At 51.2% G+C, this 19,059-nt stretch overlaps 1 protein-coding gene across 1 annotated transcript; it reads right to left on the bottom strand.

Moving 5' to 3' along the window:
• Positions 1-2,675: 2,675 nt before the first annotated feature.
• NANOS1 (nanos C2HC-type zinc finger 1) lies at positions 2,676-3,652 on the bottom strand. The gene has a single exon (XM_084210264.1). It carries the CDS (start codon positions 3,570-3,572, stop codon positions 2,799-2,801), a length of 774 nt encoding a protein of 257 aa, XP_084066390.1. The 5' UTR covers positions 3,573-3,652; the 3' UTR covers positions 2,676-2,798.
• Between the last annotated feature and the right edge of the window lie 15,407 nt (positions 3,653-19,059).

Genomic DNA, 19,059 nt, shown 5'->3' with positions numbered 1-19,059 from the left:
CTGGACTATCACTATAGAAAAGATTCCATGACTTACATGCACAAGTTTAAACAGGTGACCATGATATTTTGATTTGCAAATGCCTGTAGAAGAGTGAAAATAGTAGCTCACTTTTCATAGATTTCAGATTAAGCTCTTTGCTGTTCCTAGAATTTAAATTACTAATGCAAACAGTTCCCTGTATTTAAGGAGTCAAAGTAGCAACACAAACACTGTCTATTGCAATAACCTTTTCAGAGTGACCAAGAACAAGCACCTTTCTGCTCACTCAGTGCCACCAGGAGTGTGCTGGTACACCAGAAATCACAGGAGCTTACCTCAAAAAACCAATCCAAAAATCCTTCAAAGTTTAGTCTTTGTCAGACTCACACTTGTAAATCTTTAAAGGGCAAGTTGTCCTGTTGAATGATTACATAAAGTAACTGAAGAGCCTCGCTGTCAGGCTGGCTTTTGCTGAATCCTGTCATCTTTCTGCAGTAGTCTGAGGTTTGTTGGGTTGTTTTTTTTTTTACTTCCCCCACCCCCAACTGGTGTTGAAGCTGTTACTCTTCCACTTTACCTGTTAAGCCTTTGATGAGATGCCCAGTGCTGGGTAGCAGCGAGGCCAGGCAGCTCCTGGCCTTTCCAGAGCAAGGCTGCAGCTCCCTGGAGAACAGAACCAGGAGCTACAGGCTGTGGACACAAGTTTTCCTCTTACACAGGCTCTGCAGAAGGCCAGTGCCATCCAGGACACAGGATCTGCTGTTCTCCTGAGGGATTTCAGGCATTGCTATAGGGCTGGTGCTGCACAGCAGCTCAATGGAAAGAGCAGAGAGGAGGGGCAGGGACTTGGCAAACACCTCCAATCCAGCCCGGCCAGTTCACCCTCAGAAAACACCCGAGACAGATTTTCTTTGATCTTTCTTGCTTTTGTGTCCAGTAACAGTCAACTGCATTAAAATGTATATAAGGATCTTCAAACTTCCCACAAGGAGGTAACAAAAGTACAGAAGAAAACTCTTCCCACAGCATCACACTGGAGCTTGATTCTAACGTGTGGTGGACACAGATTGAACCTACGTGGACCAGGAATCACAAAACCAAACACATCTAACTTTAACAGCCTAGAAGAGCCTGTGGTGCACTCCCCATAGAGCAAGAGACAGAATGTGATGTGTTCAGCACAAGGCTGGCACAAGGATAGCTGCAGCCACTGAATGGTATTTAATGCAAACCCCACTGCATTTGATAATTAGACCTGACACCATCTTTGGAGCCATCTGATGGAGATTTAAGGGAACACTTCCACACAAAATCAGATTCTCCTTCCTAATTGCTGTGGCTGGGAGTCAACAGCAGTGACTAATGAACCCTGGGTCCTCATCCACAACCCATCCCACACATGTTTTGACTCCATCCTTGACTGTCCTGCTCTCCTGACCCCATCTGCCACCCTGCTGAGCAGCTTTTCAAAAGGAAACCACACAAGTGTGGATTACTCCTCACTTTCCTTGTTCCCTTTTTCTGTCCCATCTCCTTTCTCATCTTCCTGGTGATGTCCCAGCAATTTTTCCACAAGGCTCTCTTCACCTCCCTGCTGCACAGCAGTGTGACCCTCTGCATTGCTGAAGACCCTCCAGCACCCATCTCTCTGCTCCAGAGTACTCTTAAACTCCAAACTGCTGCTGCTCCTTGTCCTACCTCTGGATAACAAACAACCCTCAAAAAAATAAAACCAAAAACAAACAAAAAACCCCAAAACAAAACAGCAACAACAAACAGACAAACCAACCAAAAAAAATAAGCCTTTTTTTTCACTTGGGGATTAGAAGTGATATTGCCCTGGCTGATAGTCAGTACCAAGGAACTGCCATCACCCAGAGTGGTCCAGGACTTCAGCCTAATTCTTATGCTTTGTACAGTCTGTGTAGAGTTAAGGATTTGTTATCCACATGGGTAGATCTCTTTTACTTGCAAAGAGTTAAAGCCACATTCTCTGAACTCCTGAAAATAAACAACCTCCCTTTCTTCCGTTCTCCTACGGTCACAGCTTTCTGCTTTGTCCAGGTCTCTTTCCATCAGGCTTCCCCCATTCTCCACCACAAACACAGCTGCACCAAAGCTCGCTCCGCTGCCATTCTTACTGCCTTTCTGTCAGCAGCAAGGGCTCGGCTCGCACTCTAGCCCAGAGTCAGCACGTTTGCAAACACGCACTTGGATGTTTTCACCCCTAAAGCCGCGTATTCCACACGGGGACCTGCGAGACCAGCGCCATCGGTGCCCACGAGAGGAAGGGTGACCGCTCGGATGCTGCGATTCCGGCAAGCAGGTGCGAATTACCGAGGGCAGCTTCGATGGCGATTTGCTCACCGGTTTTAAAACCGGCGAAGGAAACCGCTGGGATGTTTGCTTTAAGAGCTGAAAGGCGGAGTGTCGTACCCTAATTAAATACCCTGCTCTCAGCCGGCAGTGAAGAGCAGCTCTCCCGCCGCTGCCCCGCCGGCACGGAGCGCTCGGGCCGGCCGGGCGGCAGAAGGCGGCGCTGCCCCGCCGCGGGCACCGGGACCCCCGCCACCTCCCCGGCCGCGGGTTTAACCCCCGGACCCCCCGCGCACCCCCAACCCAGTCAGATCTCGCCGTCTCCATAAAAATCACATATAGATATATTTTTTCTTACAATAAACAAACACAGCGCATCTCCGCCTCGCAGTGCCCGTGCCCGGCTCCGCGCGTTCCAGCGCGCAGCGGCCGCCGCGGGGCCGGGTCCGGGGCAGTGTCAGCGCTGGGGGGCGCGGGCCGAGGCCCGGGGGTCCCGGCCGCTAGCGGCCCTTCCTGCCCAGCGCGGTCCGGGCGTGCCGGAGCTGCCGGGCCGCCGGCACTTTGGACAGGGGGCAGTACTTGATGGTGTGGGCATTGTCGCCGCTGGCGCCGCACAGGGGGCAGGTGTAGCGCCGCAGCACCGGGCACAGGACGCGGCCGTCGGGTCCCTTGAGGATGTGCGTGGTGTAGAGGGCCACCGCCTCCTTGTTGTTCCGGCAGAAGACGCAGACCTGCAGCTCGGGCTTGAGCAGGCGGGAGGCGGCCCGCGGGTGCGCCGGCAGCCGCCCCGCCACCACCACGCCGCCCCAGGCGTGGGCAGAGCCCTCCCGGCCCGGGTGCTCCCCCGAGCAGTCGAACACCACGGCGGCGGGGCCGCCGCGCCCGGGAAAGGGGCTGAACTCGGCGAAGCGCTCCTCCAGCAGCCCCTCGCCGTGGTGGTGGTGGTGATGCCCGCACAGCTCCAGGTCGTGCAAGTCCAGCGCGCCCTCGAAGTACGGCCCCGCCGCCTCTTCTTCCTCCTCCTCCTCTTCCTCCTCCTCCTCGGCCGGCGGCACGGTGGCCGCCACCACCACGGAGGGGGGCTCGGGGCCGAAGCCCTTGCCGGGCCGCACGGCCTTGGTAATGAGAGTGGCCAGCCCCAGGTAGTCGTTCCAGGAGTTGAAGACGTTCCCGCAGGTGCTGTGGCTCCGGCCGCCGTAGCGGGCGCCCGGCAGGCACTCCACGGGCGGGAGGTGCCGGTGCTGCTCCAGCTTGGTGCTCGGGAATGCCTCCATGGGAGCGGCCCCTCCCTCGGGCGCGGTGCGGGGCAGCGCCGGGCGCTCCGTGCGCTCCGGGCCGCTCCCGCTCCCCGCTCCCGCCGCCGCCTCTGCGAGCGCGCGGCCGCGCGGAGCGCCTCAAGTAGGGGGCGGGGGCGCGGCCGCCGCGTTTCCATTGGCTGTCGGACAGAGCTCCCTCGCGCTCATTGGCTGAGCGGTGAAGGGGGCGTGGCTCGGCCGCGGTCGGGGCGCGCTCCGGTCCCGCAGGTGCCGCGGGACGGGGACAGGGATAGGGATAGGGATAGGGATAGGGATAGGGATAGGGATAGGGATAGGGACAGGGACAGGGACAGGGATAGGGATAGGGATAGGGACAGGGACAGGGATAGGGATAGGGACAGGGACAGGGATAGGGACAGGGATAGGGACGGGGATAGGGATAGGGACAGGGATAGGGACGGGGATAGGGATAGGGACAGGGACAGGGATAGGAATAGGGACAGGGACAGGGATAGGGATAGGGACGGGGATAGGGATAGGGGATAGGGACAGGGATAGGGATAGGGATAGAGACAGGGATAGGGATGGAGATCGGGACCGGGGACGGGGATGGAGATCGGGACTGGGGACAGGGACAGGGACAGGGATGGGGACTGGGATGGGGATGGAGATCGGGACCGGGGACAGGGATGGAGATCGGGACCGGCACCGGAATCAGGAGCGGGATCGGGACTGGGATGGGGACCGGAACCGGGAGCGGGAGTGGAGCCGCAGGATGATGCGGGAGCAGCCCCTGTGACAAGGCACAGGCCCGGGCGGTGCCGCTCCGCGGGCCAGGCACTGGCAGGGAGGAATCGCCCCCCGCAGCAGAGCGATGCGGGCACAGAACAAGTTTAGCGCCCTACGGGTGGGAGGAGGCTCGAACGAGCCTTGTAAGTTCATGGAGACAAGGCAGTAGGTGTCTTCCCGCTGGTGCCAATAAGTTGTGTGAGGCAGAGGGGATTTCCTCTTTGCACCCCTGTCAGAAGTGGGTTTTAATTAATTAAATTAGAGAAGGTTTGGCTGGGGTCTCAGATGAGTTCCAGCCCTCACTGGAGTGCTGCTTAGGCATGGGGAAACAGTCTGGAAGAGTGAAGCCTAGGAAGGGATGGGCTGACTATGCTGTGAGTGCTCTGTGGATGGATGGACAGGCACCCTGGGCAGCAGGACAGACAGCAGTGTCCCCCAGCACCCACCTGCTGGGCCTGCTGAGCCCAGGTTTTGGTGGGCCATTCCTCACCCCTCTGGTCAGTCCTTGCAGGGCAGGTGCTGTGCTGCAGAACAAGGGACTGTGGTGGGGAGATGCAAGCCCCCTTTGCTGCCCCTGGTGGTTCCCATCCAGTCAGGCCACCCAGGAACCAGCTCCTCCTTTGGGAAGCATCAGGTGTGCTTTTCCATTTGGGCAAGAGGAGTTGACAAGGCAAAGATCCTATTCATTTCCAGCCCCTGGTGAGAGCTGCTGGGCCGAGCAGGGTGGGTGGGGTTTTGTCAGAAGTAAATATCTCTCCCCTGTGCACGGCCCTGATTTGTCAGTCTAACAGATGCTGGCAGGTAAAGCAGCTTTCCAATGTGTTTGGTTTGCATCTGGAACGGGCAGGTTTCATAAGCTCAGGTATCAGGAACGCCTCCCTGGGGGCTGCCTTGGGCACCACGAGGCCGGATCCGCCTCCCCAGCCGCATGAAGTGCCTGGGAAATGGGTGTGCCAGGGAGCAGGGAACATCAGGGATGGCTGCAGGGAGCAGAGCTGGCTGCAAGCAGTGCTTCAGAGCATGAATTCTCTGTGTGGAACTCACTGGGGCTCCCTTCAGTGCTGAAAACACTCACAGAGGAAGTTCTGTTCCAGACCCCATTGTGTGGGACACGGTTCTGCACTGGGTGACCACAGGGATGTTTCACAGTTTTGGGGTGTCAGGCTGAGCCCAGAGCTCATCTCTGAGATGCAGTTATGAGACAGACCTTTGCCCTCATCCCTGGAATGTTTCAAAGCCTGATTTGCTCTGGAGCCAGCAGGGAATGGCAGGGGTAACAGATGGGTGACAGGGCACAGGGTGATCAGTCAGAGTGGCTGAGCATCACTTCCTGGAGCAATTGTTGTATCTCATCTTCTGCAGACATTTTAAGAGGCAGAGTGAATAATTTCATATCACTGCTGTAGCAGTGTGTGTGGCTACAGGCAGAGAGGAAAATGGCCCTGTTCCCCTCACTGCCAGTGCAGGGAGTGATGAAGAACCTGGAGCAGCATTAAAAAACATCCTCACTGGGAAAATATTGTGAAGGATAGACACCTGTCACCAGCACTGCAGTAACAGCATCCTCTGTTTGCCCAACAGCTCAGCAGAGCTCATGTGCCTTGGCAATCCAAGTGTTTGGGGTGTGTTGCAGGAGTTATTTCATTACTTTCTTTGTCCAGACTTTTGCCCATGGACCTGCACATTCCAGGTGCTGAGCAAAGACTCAACAGCTCCACTCAGGTCCCTGCAGAGCTGTCAGGCATTGTCACCAAGCTCATGCCAGCTGATTTGGGTCACTCAGGCACAGGGCTGGTGCCAGAGGAGGGAATCCCACTGTTGGCATTGGAATGAATCAATGTCTTGGTGAAACTCTTCATCAGTTTCAAGCAGTAAACAAAATACGTGGTCAAGAAGAGCTAATGGACAAGCAGCTGCTCCTAGGAAGGACTGGTGTTTCGGTGTGCTTTGAAATGTTCTACATTTCAAATGCATGGAAAACTGCTGCTTTGTCCTCAGCTGGAAGCTGGGATTATTTCTGTCTGTGCCAAAGTACCCTTCAGGGATCCCTTGTCAGGAGTTGGGCAGTGTAGGAGCACAGCTGTCTTGGTGGTGTCTCATGTCAGCTCTTGTGGCAGGGCTGCACAGCAACCCTGGCAAACTCTCATCTGGAGCAGAAGTGACAAATAGCTGTTGGCACTGAGAAATCAGCACCACGGGCCAAACTCTGCCCAGCCAAGGGGAAAGTTTTCTGCTCCCTCAGAGCAGAGAGAAACTGTGTCAGAAATTCGAGCTGATCTGAGCACAGGAAGCCACCAGATCTGCTGGGGTCTGAGAAATCTGCTTGGGGAGACTGCTGGGGGAGCTCCCACTGGCCACAGGAATTTGTAAGGTCCAAGATTGCTCCTGGGAATACACACACACACGTTTATGTATGAAATCTGGGGATGTGCCAGCTGCAGGTGAGCGAGGCCTTTGTTTGGGGTTGGAGGAAAGATTTCTTTCTTGGTATTAAAGCAAAAATGATCTAACAAGTGACTTAACAAGAACGATAGAAGGATTTAAGCACGGAGGGGTTTGAGTGCATGCAGGACAGCTGTCAAGTTTAGAGAGGAGATTAGCAGTTCATTTGAGAGATACATTAGGAAAGGGCTTACTCTGGGGGGCTGTGAGCTCCCCTGAGGCTGGGGAGGATTTACTGCCTGCAAGTGTTGATGTATTGTGCACGTTGTGAAGCTTGCCATCCCAGCAGCTTTGATACGTTCCAGCTTTTCTTCAAAACCCCTGTGGATTTTAAAGTGGCTTTCATTTAACGTGGGAGATGTTGACAAGCTCCCCCAGGAGGCTGGCAAGTTCTCGGAAGGGTCTTTATAAAATATTAGCTTCACCACCACTTCTAGAAGACTTTTCCCCCCCCTCTGGAATATCAAGGAGTGGTTTGTTTCTGACAGCACTGAAAATACACGAGGTGTCTGCTGACACAGGGAAGATATGCCCTGTGCTGCTTGGACTCCCAGCCTGGTGTGCAGCAATCCTATCTAAAGCCTTTGGCTCAGCAGATGATGCTTGTGTTTGGAAAGCTGAAGTTTATAGCACAGAGCAATCCTGTTCAGGAGATTGGAAGCAGCTGGTGGGACTCACATGGGTGAGTTGGGTTTCAGAGGAGGATACAAGCACGAGTGGTGGAAGCAGAGCTTCAGCCTGAGGTCTGCTCAGAGGCCCCAGCACTGATGTTTGATGTGATGCTTCAGGTTTAGTTTTTCTATTTTTCACATTCTGTGCTGCTTTAGTGGGTGGGTCTGGGTTCATATTAGGGGATACTGAGCTCTGTGCACAGAGCAGGGAGACAAAACAATTCCTGCTCCAGCTGGGCACCAAGGACAAATGAGCCAAATCTCAGCCCAGGAGCACAAACCCCGTGGGCTGGAGAGAGAAAAACAAGCAGGGTGGGACTGCAAGGGCTGAAGCTGGGATGGGACAATGAACTGCAAGGTGCAAATGGAGCAGAACTGATCAAAGTGAGAGCCCCGTGACCAGTTGTCCATTTTGTGACCATTTTAAGTTGTTCTGCCCAAGGTGGGTCCACTGAGGCCCCTTCATAAATCCCTGCTTTATTCTTTAGCTCTGTCCAGTCTCTGTTCTGGGTCAGCCTTCACCAGGCATCAGATGTGCCTGTGGGAGAAGAACTTCCTCTGGTGTTTCCCTTCTCAGAAGGGAGGGCTGCACAGGGAGGAAGCCTCTGCTCCTTGCCAGGGCTGTGAGGAGGGTGGGGGATCCCAGGCATGGTGTCTCCCAGACTCCAGGAAAAGCAGGGCCTGAGCTGGCATGACAGTGTTGATAAGAAGGACAAAGAAATCATCCTAGCCCCTTTTTGCTGCAAAAAACCTCCCTGGGGTGGAGGATTAGGGATGTAAAAGCCAGCCACAAAACATGGCTTTGGTTTGGGGAGACTTTCTTTGGAGGTGTGCTTTTGCTTCTGTTGTGTGGAAGCAGCTGATCCTTCAAGGGGCTGGAAATGTGACTGCAAAGGAGGCACTGGTGGTTTCACCTTCTCTGATCTGTGCTGAGCCCAGGGGCTATCTCAGCATAACCAAACACATCAGGTGTTTCTTTAACAGGGTACCAAACTCCCTCAGGGTGCAGAGCACAACCTTCACTGCACTGGGGGCAGGAGTGACTGTCCAGACCACTCATTTCAGAGTTACACGACAGCCCTGAGGTAACTGCAGCAAAGGTTTACCCAGGCCAGCAGAGCTGGTGGGGAATATGAAGCATTTTTAGCTGTCTCTCAGTTTGATTCAACCACTGAAAGTGCAGAACAGCACACAGCATTAAGAACTGCTGCTCCACCTCATGCAGACACCTGGAAAGAGCTGAGAGCAGAAAATAAAAGGTGCTTCCAAGAATACATCATTGCCATCGAGCAAGGAATGTGCTCATCACAGCAGAAAGTTATATGGGCAACCTAAACATGGCTGTGCTTGAATTTCCAGCAAAATGCTGTCATTTCCCCTGTTTTATCTCCAGCAATGGCACCTTGAGCCCAGATCAAGTGAAGCTGAGCATTCAGCAGAGCCCAGGGTGCCCAGCCCAGCATCACCTGGCTGTGGCTGGAGCAGAAGGGGGCTCAGGGGCTGGAGGGGACAGCTGAGCCTCTCCAGGGCTGACAGCAAAGAGGAGGAGAGGAGATTTCATGCTCTGGGGGCTGACAGTGCAGAGAGAAGAGAAACTGACTTTCCTCTCCCCCCAGAAAAGTTTGTCAGCTGAAGGAGACAAAGTGCTTCCCGGACACAGACTTTTAAAAATCTTCAGAGCACTTCTGGAAGTGTTGGAAATGGAAGCTGTAAAAAATAAGAAAAAAAATCCATCACAAGGCTATTTTTACAATCAAAAATATATCTAATCTAATTATGGTGGCTGATAAACAGTAGATACTATCAGCTCTTCCATCATCTCTTGCAAATGCATGGAATTTAAAGGAGAATGCAAAGGTCATAGACAACCAGCCAGGGCTTTGACTTGCCCATCCAAACTAGAGCAGAACACAAATAAAGCCAAGAGCCAAATGATTATCAGCAGCACCATATTTGTCCTGAGAACATGCTGACTTATGGACAGGGGTGTCAAAGTGGCATCAAAATTCATACATGCTGTTCATGAGAAAATCAAATGGTTTTTATGAAAACCAAAAGGTAGGTTTGTTTTTTGTTTTTTTATTGAGGAACAGTTTGTGTTTATGCATTTTATTAATATATCAGGGGAATGTACTAATAAATGCTATAAGCACTTCATTTCCTAAATGTCAAATGTGATTTCCCTTTACAGAAAATCCGTGCTGAAATGGAGATCCAGGTACTTCTGCAAAGAGCCTGAAATGGCACAGGAAGTGTGTTAATTTTACAATTTTGTGTGAATTAAATCAGGTCCATATTACTGAATTTTATTATTGCTGAATATCTCTGGGTACCCCTGGAAGTGGCCAGGCTCAGGCTGCATGAGGCTCTGAGCAGCCTGCTCTAGTGCAGGCTGTCCCTGCCTGTGACAGGAGGGCTGGAGCAAGGTTTAAAATCCCTTCCACCCCAAACCATTCTGTGATTCTGTGACCTCAAACTCAGGGATCTGGGGAGCAGGAGCTCTCTGATCTGATCTGAGCTGATCTGAGCTGCCCAGCTGCAGCTCCTGCTGTCACAGCCTGTGCCCTGGCTGTGCCTTTGGGAGGGCTGAGGTGGACACCCCAGCCTGCTGCACCCCTCTGCAGCCAGCAGTTCATCAGGCTGTCATCCTGTGCCTCTGCCAGAGCCTGCCCCAGCAGCTCTGTCAGGTTTGTGCCTCTTGGGGCTATTTTGGAGGTTTCACACGTTGAATTTGGGAGTGTGGGTGGGCTTCCCCTGCAGGTGATGTTGTTTCACGCTTTCCTTTAACTCCAGGGTAATAATAAATGAAACCCCAGCCCAGCAAACATTAAGGATGTGCTCATTGTGGCAGGCCTTGCTGCTGTACCTGCAGTTTTTCTCAAAGTTGGCAGTTTTTTGTAAGATTTCAGGAGACCACAGAGCTCTTAAGGCACAGAAAAATGTCTTGGTGATTCACAGCACAGACTGAACTCCTGTTTAAAATCAGTGATGAAACTCCTCCTTACTTAAAGGGGGTGGCCAAGAGTTTGTGTTCTGGTTTCATCTCCTGCTGCCTCTGCTTTCTTGTCTCTTGGAAGTGGAAAGCCAAGTCAATGCATTTGGGAAAAATCAGAGGTTTTCTGTTTTGGACAAGTCTCTGGATTCATTCAAAAGAGTATTTCAAATAAAATTTTGGCTAGACACTCTACATTCCTTTATGTATTCCTCCTCTCCAAAAAAAAAATCACTGCTCCAGGATATCCTTGAGAGAGCTCAATGCTTGCATGAAGATTTATTGCTTTTAGTTTCTGAATCAGTTCTGAACTGAATTAGCAAATGCTAGGGCATATTTCTAATAGCAACAAGAATTCCAGCAGAATTTCTGAGGTCTGGCTGGCTGATTAAATCCAGCAAAGTCTCCTGCTAAGCTGCTTGGCAGAGCCAGCCAAATTCAAGGACTTTTAGACAATCAGAAATTCAGTTCTGAAGGTTTTTTTATTGTGTGAAATTTTTTTTTGTGTGAAATTACCAAGCAGAAGAGATATATATGTGTTAGTTGCAATGATCCATATAAATGTCCTGCACATATGCAAGAGAGTAGATAAGTTCCTGATATATTAATTTCACATGGTGAGGATAATAGCATTTCTCCTGACAACTCAATTTAATTAGTAAAGAATTCCTAGTGAAAAACACTCATTGCATTTTCTGTCAAGCTGATAAGCACAACTTAGCTAAAAGAGAAAAGCAATCAAAAAAAATCAGGCTTGCACTTGGAAATTGCTTGTGCAAATTTACACTCATTTTCTGTTTTGTGATTTGGTAAAGGGGTAAGCAGAGGGTTCTCCATTGTCCTGCCTGCTTGGTGGTGCTGGTTTCTTGATCTGAAATTGAAGTTGTCTCTATTGGGAAGAACAGTGATGTCCAAGAAAATAAACAACTGAATAACACAGAAGTCATTAAAACACCAGCAAATAATTTTGAATCAGTCTAAATGTTTTACATTTCTGATACATCCTGGGCTCTGTTGACTTCTCAGAAGTCCCAGCCTGGGTACCCATGGACACCACTGAGTTTGGGCGCTCCCAGTGTGTGCCAGGGGATTGCAGCTTTGCCATTTCACATCCTCAAGGAGCCTGGGCTAAGTTTCTGACTTCTTGCACTCCTGTTTTCTCACAAATCCCATTCAGAGTCTGACCTGAGAGCATGACTTCATTTGTGTTTTCAGCAAGAACTCTTTCTCTCAAACCTTTGGGTGCTTTTGAATTACCTTTTTTTTTTTTTCCTGAAGGGATAACCCACTAATTATACATGAAAATTGTACCTCAAAGATCCATCTTAATAATATAATTGTAGTAGCAAAGCAACTGGTGTGATTATGTGCATCATTGCACTTTTCAGCCATTAACCAGCTTTTCTTGGTTAATGAAGTTAGTAAAACCTAGAATGTGCTTTGCTGGAATATATCCAGTGCAATCTCATTATCACCTACAAGCCTCTATAATTGGGGTGATAATGTGCAAAAACATTATATGGCTGATAAAGGCAATGGGATTAAAAGAGGGCCAAGTTCTGCTCTCAGGCACATGTGACAGAGCTTGGGGTTTTGGTGTGGGTCTGTGGAAGGCCTGCAGCCCCACGAGGAGTTTTGGGGGGTGTTGTTTTGGGCAGGAGGAGGTGGAAGGAATCCAGCAGCAAAAACTAACGAGAGCTGTGGCCTCTCAGGAAAGGGAGGAAGAATTGGTGCTGTCAAGTCAGGAGGAGACTTTAGTGAGGCATGAAAATGGTCTTAAACACCTTCAAAAGAGGGAATAATCTGTTCTCTGTGATCCTGCTGGATAGGGCACAGAGGAGTGGGTTACAGCAGAGTGGATGTTGGGTATTAGGGAAATGCAGGATGGATGACTGAGGGCTGGTTGGATTTAGGGAAATGCAGGAGGGATGACTGAGGGCTGGTTGGATTGAGGGAAATGCAGGAGGGATAAGTGAGAACTGGTTGGATATTGGGGAAATGCAGGATGGATAAGTGAGAACTGGTTGGATTTAGGGAAATGCAGGATGGATGACTGAGGGCTGGTTGGTTGGATTTAGGGAAATGCAGGATGGATAACTGAGAACTGTTTGATTGGCTATTAGGGAAATGCAGGATGGATAAGTGAGGGCTGGTTGGATTTAGGGAAATGCAGGATGGATAACTGAGAACTGTTTGATTGGCTATTAGGAAAATGCAGGATGGATAAGTGAGGGCTGGTTGGATTTAGGAAAATGCAGGATGGATAAGTGAGGGCTGGTTGGATTTAGGAAAATGCAGGATGGATAACTGAGGGCTGGTTGGATTTAGGGAAATGCAGGATGGATAACTGAGGGCTGGCTGGATTTAGGGAAATGCAGGATGGATAACTGAGGGCTGGCTGGATTTAGGGAAATGCAGGATGGATAAGTGAGGGCTGGTTGGATTTGGGGAAATGCAGGATGGATGACTGAGGGCTGGCTGGAATTGCTTGCACCAGGTTGGAGGATTCTCTGCTGCTGGTGGGCAGCAGGAGGAGGGGAGTGAGGAGGTGGATTTTGTGAGAAGAGGGGGCACCAGTGTCACTACAATGGCATTTATGGATTTCATATTTTATAGTGAGAGGCTCCTGGCAGAGAGCTGAGGGATCTCCTTGGTGCTTGCACAAGCACAGAGCAGATCTGCCAGGAGGATCTGTGATCAGAATTATGCTCTCAGCTGTTACACACTTGGAGTTGCTGTCAGGACTGCTGGTGGAAGGGAGAGAAGGCTGTGAATGTGAAAAAGGGAAGCATTACTGTTTGCTCCCTTGGATAATACAGGTCACAAGGCTGGCTCTGTTTGTGCTTGTTTGAATTTCAACATGTCTTTTCAGGAAGAAAACCCCATTCAAATGTTATTAAAAAGCCCTGTAATGAAGAGCCATCCTGTCTGCTTCAGCTCTGGCTTTGTAATAAATTCACTTTTTACACTGGTAAACATGTGCCTCATGTTTCCAGTCAGGACTTGCCTGCTTTCAGTGTCAAGGTTTTCCTGTGCTAATTGAGGACCCTGATCTCAACATTTGATTCTCCTTGTGAACACTGATATTCTTTAACCAAGTCATCCCTCCAACTCCTCTCTTCTCAAGCTAAATAGATGAAGCTCCTGCAGCTGTAAATGCTGTTTTTCCACCCTTCACGTTCCTTTCTGAACTCTCTGCAACTTGTCAGCTTCCTTTATGAATTGTGGGCTCTAAATTTAGCATGGCCCTCCGGTGGGAATTGCACCAGTAATGCCAGGAGCACGGGAAGATTTCCATCCTTTGCTACAGTACAACCCTCAGACCTTGTGTACAACTGAAGAGGAGCACAAAAATAGGTTCAGACCAAGGTTCCTCTAGCTCAGCATTTTGTTTCTGACACTAGGCTGTAGTGGGTGGATCCTGAAGGGTGGTATTTCCCTGCACAGCCTCCCTTTATCTTGTAAAAAATAAAGATACAATCTGGAATTCCATGCAAAGCCTTTGGAATTCTCATGCCTTTGGTGTCCAAATGGCCTGATAGCCCTGCAGCTCCCCAGCATTTGCACCATGGGCTGCCCCAGGAGTTAAACTGCAGACCAGGAGATTTGTGTCTTTGCTAGGAGTCTGGGAAAGGATATTTTTGAATCCCAGCAGGCCCTGGGGAGGCAGTGCAGACAGAAGGACAGCGTGTCCTGCCCCGTGGGGAAGGTGCTCAGCAGCAGAGGGGCTCACCCTGATGGCACCCCAAAAAGGAGAGGGAGCAGGCAGTGCCAGAGCTCTGGGATCCAGCAGATCCAGGCAGGAGCCCTGGGGAGCCCTCCCTTGCTGCTACAGCACACAAAACACCACGGCACAGACACACTGCTCACTCAAAAAGAGAATTTTACATTTCTGACTCCAGCATTTATAGATTTATAAAAGTGACAGTGGGTTGGAGGGTGGCAGTGCCACCTCTCCAATGACACTGGGCAAACCAACAGCCTATAAAATTTCTCCTCTTCTATAAAAGAATGCAAAACAATAAGGTGTTTACATAAAATGTGTAAGGAAGTTACATGAATATAAACATCAGAAGGCCCAGAAAAACTTAAAAAATCAAAACAACACTGCCTCTCTGTCTGTAAGCTCAGCTGAGGAACCACCAGGATCCCAAACCTGTATGAGCATCCCTGAACAAAGCCCTGCCTCCTCTGTGCTCCCCATGGAGCTGGGGAATTCAGTCCTGCCCCCTGAGTGTCTGGAGCTCCCCTGACCCTCCCCAGCAGTTCCTTGGCAGGGAGCAATCCTGTCCCTCTGCTCTGCTCTGTCAGCTGCTGCTCACTGGGAGATGATTCCGTGTTTTCCTGCAGGAAAGCAGGCTGCTGTTGGGCAGGATGGCAGGGAGGAGGGGAGCAGTGCTGCATTTGCTGCAGGTGTTGCTCAGAGATCCAAAGGACCACTGTGATCCAGCTGTTCCATGCAGGCTCTCAAAGCCAACGCTGCAGGGCTTGCTCCAGTTTTAGTCTTTACATTTTACAAGCATTGCTGTGACATTCATCCCTCTAATTCCTGAACCTGCTGCATCCTCCTATGAGAAGGGGCATTTTTATCTTGTTATTGTGGTGGGGCACTCCTGAGGTAGAACATTGCTATAGAATTTGTTCATAATCACCTGCTAGGGCTGTGAAAGAGCCAAGAATAGGTTTGTTTCCCCATAGTGGGCTTTAATCACAAAAAAAAAAAAAAAAAAAATAGCAATCCTTCCACTCCAGTGAAGCAGGTCACGTCAGGGAGCTGTGTGCATTAGTCCTGCAGCTCGTAGACCTCCCTCATTAAAGAGTCACATGCTGCAGCCTGAGTGCCAGGCCAACCTTCCAGCCCTGTGTTTTCAGGCTGGAAAGGCAAATTCTGGCATGGAGAAACTCAGCTTTCATCAGGCACTGTCTGAAATCAGCTAATCTCCTTGGAGGGCACACAGGAACTGCCAACACGGGCTTGGTGCTGGGGGACACGGCCACAGCTGGGGCTGTCCTGGCTCTGCTGGACCCAGCCTCTGCAGCTCCCACAGGCTGGGGAATGGTTTTAGCAGAGCCAAGAGAGAGCTGAAGCTGCTGAGCACAGATCCTGACAGCAAGTAAATCCCAGTGCCCTTTGGGGACAGCAAATGAATGAAATACTTGTGACCTTTGGTGTCCCCAGGGAGCTCTGTGATCCCCAGGTAACTTTGGTCAGGTGTCACTGCCAAAGCTGAGGGGGGCTCTGATAAGTGATGGGCTGCTCTGGAAATGTTTCTTCTCACATTGCAAAACCCCTGTCATTAGCAAGAGGCCAATGTGTGCTTTCCCTCCCTGGTGACCTTTGCTGGCACATCTTCTCACTTTCTTCTGACTCCGTTTCTTTTGCCTTTCTTCTGGCTCCCTTTTCCAGGCCAGCTCTGGGCACCTGCCTTGCCATGCTTTGGGGGTTTGTGTCTGGTTTGGTGTGTGCATTTGCTCAGGTCCTTCCTCTGGGTTTGCCAGCAGCCCTGGGCACTCAGCAGGATGCTCTCCCTGCTCTGCAGCAGCAGTGATGTCCCCAGTGCCTCTGCAGGGAGTGTGAGCTGTCCCCACCGGCTCAGCAGGTCCTGGGGCTCACTCTGGGGGTACAGGATACATTGTGGAGGGCCAGAACCATCTCAGGTTTCGTGTCTTCCATCCTCTGCCTGCAGCAATAGTTGTGGTGCTGCCAGTCCTAATGGTGTCAGGCTCCTCCACAGCCTGAGTGAGGGATGTTCCCTGAATGTTTCCAGTGACCATTCACTGCTTCCCAGCGAGTGTGAGCTGCTGTTGGCCACTTCCTGATTGTTTTTAGCACAACATCAGGAGATGCAGCTGGAGGGTCCATCCTGGGGGGTGTACATGGTGTTGTAGGACTGGCAGGTCACTGGGTCTGATGATGTTAGAGGAAAACAACTCAAATGTGAAAGGAACTTGTCTTAAAATGGGCATTTTCCTAAATGGGTTTGTTCCTCTGATTCACTGCTCCAGTGCAGGCTTTCAGCCTCCCCAGAGCAGCTCCTGGTTCACTCATTTTTGCTCTATTAATAAACACACACGAGCACTTAAATGGAATAATGTACCTTGTAGAAAGGGAAAAAAACAACCCAAGCAACACAACTTGCTGTCCCCATGGGAGGAAAAAAAACCCAACAACCTACACAGGAAAAACCAGTGCTATTCCAGTAGATTTTTTTTGTTTACTGAAATGTATTTCATTCATAGGCTTAGCTCTCAAGGCTGTGTGGGGCCAGGGCAGTTTATGCACTCCTCTTCTTTAAGGTACACAACACCATTTTCCCCCAGATCTTTCCTTTCTCCTCTCTCTTCATACGTTGCTGTGTTCCATATCTGAATCAAATTGAGTGCTAAATTTTGAGGTTTTGTTTGAGCTGAGGTTAAATCAGTATTTAACAGGGGAGCTGGAGTGTCACAACACTCTCTGTGAACAGTGTGAGATAAAACAATGTTTTACAAGGTTGTAGTCTGGAGTGAAAGAACAGGCTGTGTGACATGATGAAAAACCTTATTTCTGAAAACTTTGTTGTTTTAGCTGAGGTTCCCTCTCCTTAAATGGCTCTCATGTAGATGTGTCTGGGGGTCAGCTCCCCTCTTCTCTTCTCCCCAGGTTTCTCCTTGCTCATTGCAGTTTAGCAGCATGGATTTTTCTTCCACACTGTGAGAAATCTCTCAGCAGCTCTGAAATTCCCTTTCCCTGGGGAGCCCTGGCAGGAGGTTTTCACCTGGGCAGACAACAGGGACCAAGCTCCTCTGAGCTCCTGGGCAGAGGTTGTATTTTACACTAATACTGAATTATGGCAATGATGGCACTTTCCAGGAGTTTTCCTGTCAGGCTGTGCTTTGTCTCCAGGGGAAGGTGTGTGTGTTTGTGTGTGTGCAGGACAGAAGGACAGCTCCCTCCAGCAGTGGCACTGAAGTCCCTGCTGCCTTGCCAGGCTGCTGCCAGAGCCTCTGGAGGGTGGAGAGCACCTGAGGTTCATCTTCTCCTCCTTGGACTGTGCCAGCTGTGCTTCACCCTCATTGTTGGGGTTCTCTTGTGCCAGCAAAGGGCACATCCCTCCTCTTCCTCCCCTGCAGCAGCAGCAGGGCAGCCTGCAGCCCCTCCACCTTGCCCTGCCCTGCAGCCCCTCCACCTTGCCCTGTCCTGCCCTGCAGCCCCTCCACCTTGCCCTATCCTGCCCTGCAGCTCCTCCACCTTGCCCTGTCCTGCCCTGCAGCTCCTCCACCTTGCCCTATCCTGCCCTGCAGCCCCTCCACCTTGCCCTGTCCTGCCCTGCAGCTCCTCCACCTTGCCCTATCCTGCCCTGCAGCTCCTCCACCTTGCCCTGCCCTGCAGCTCCTCCACTTTGCCCTGTCCTGCCCTGCAGCTCCTCCACCTTGCCCTGTCCTGCCCTGCAGCCCCTCCACCTTGCCCTGTCCTGCCCTGCAGCCCCTCCACCTTGCCCTGTCCTGCCCTGCTGCCCTCCCAGGGGCTGTGCAGGAGGCTTGGTCTGTCAGGGTAAGAAGGACACCTCTGGGAGAAGCAGCAGAAGATCCTGGCTGCCTCCAGGCTCCCTTTGCAAGGGGGAAAGCAAAGGATCTGGAAATGAGTCCAGGGTATTAATAAGCCAGGCTGCCCCACATAGCAGGAGCGAAAGTGGGACAGTCAGCACACTGCTAATTTTACACTGGCCCAAGGGGATTTTTTTTTCCAGGGAGTGTGTTATCATAATTTTGTGTCCTAAAGGGCCTAAAATTAGGGCTTGTAAGAAGCAAGCCACGGATGGAGGCTTTGTCCCAGGTAGCCCAGGCCCGGGGAGAGCTGGGTCTGCTCATGCACGTGCCCATTCCAGGTTTGCTCAGCCTGGCAAAAAAGAAAAGAGATGGAAGCAGAGGTGCAGAGGGGTCTGGCTGCAAGTCCTGTGTCCCTGGAATGTGCCTGTCCCATTCTGGCAGTGAGGGATGTCCCCTCTGCCCAGCCCCAGGGACATCTGTGCTGAGCAGGGCTGGGCTGTTCCCTGCTGCAGAGTGGGAGCTGTGGCCAGTGTCAAACCAGGGATGAGTTTTGAGCATGAAGGCTTCCAGGCAGTTCACTGCAGAGAACATTTGCAGCTTCTCTTTCAATCCCAGCCCTGCCTCTGTGCACCCCCTGGCACAGACTGACCTGGGTGCCAGCCAGGATGGGAGAGGGGGGATCCTGAGCCCTGCCTGTCCCACCACCCTGCTGGGCAGCAGCCAGGGCAGCCCTGGGGTGTCCAGCACCCTGAGCACGTGGCCTTGGGCAGGTTTGGGGTTTGTTTCCCTCAGTTTGGTCCCCCTGACACCTGGGCCCCATCCTGCCATCCAAGCCGAGCAATGCAGCGTTCAGTCAATGGCTTTGTTCACGTGCTAAAGTTAAACACTTCGTTAAGTGCTTTTGCTTAATTAGGCCAGACCACGCTGCTCCTGGTGGGACTGAGTGCAAAGTGAGGCACACTGGAGTAGAACCAATATTTTCAAGCGTAAAGCTGAGAATGAAGCACTTAGCCCCCAGTTCTGCAAATAATTAAGCACATGGGTAATTACTGATTTCGTTCCATTCATCAGCTGTGTTGAT

The sequence above is a fragment of the Fringilla coelebs genome (assembly GCF_963513975.1).
Source record: "Fringilla coelebs genome assembly, chromosome: 8".
Taxonomy (NCBI): Eukaryota; Metazoa; Chordata; class Aves; order Passeriformes; family Fringillidae; genus Fringilla; species Fringilla coelebs.
The sequence above is the reverse complement of the archived record's forward strand: the minus strand, read 5'-3'. Positions and strand labels throughout refer to the sequence as shown.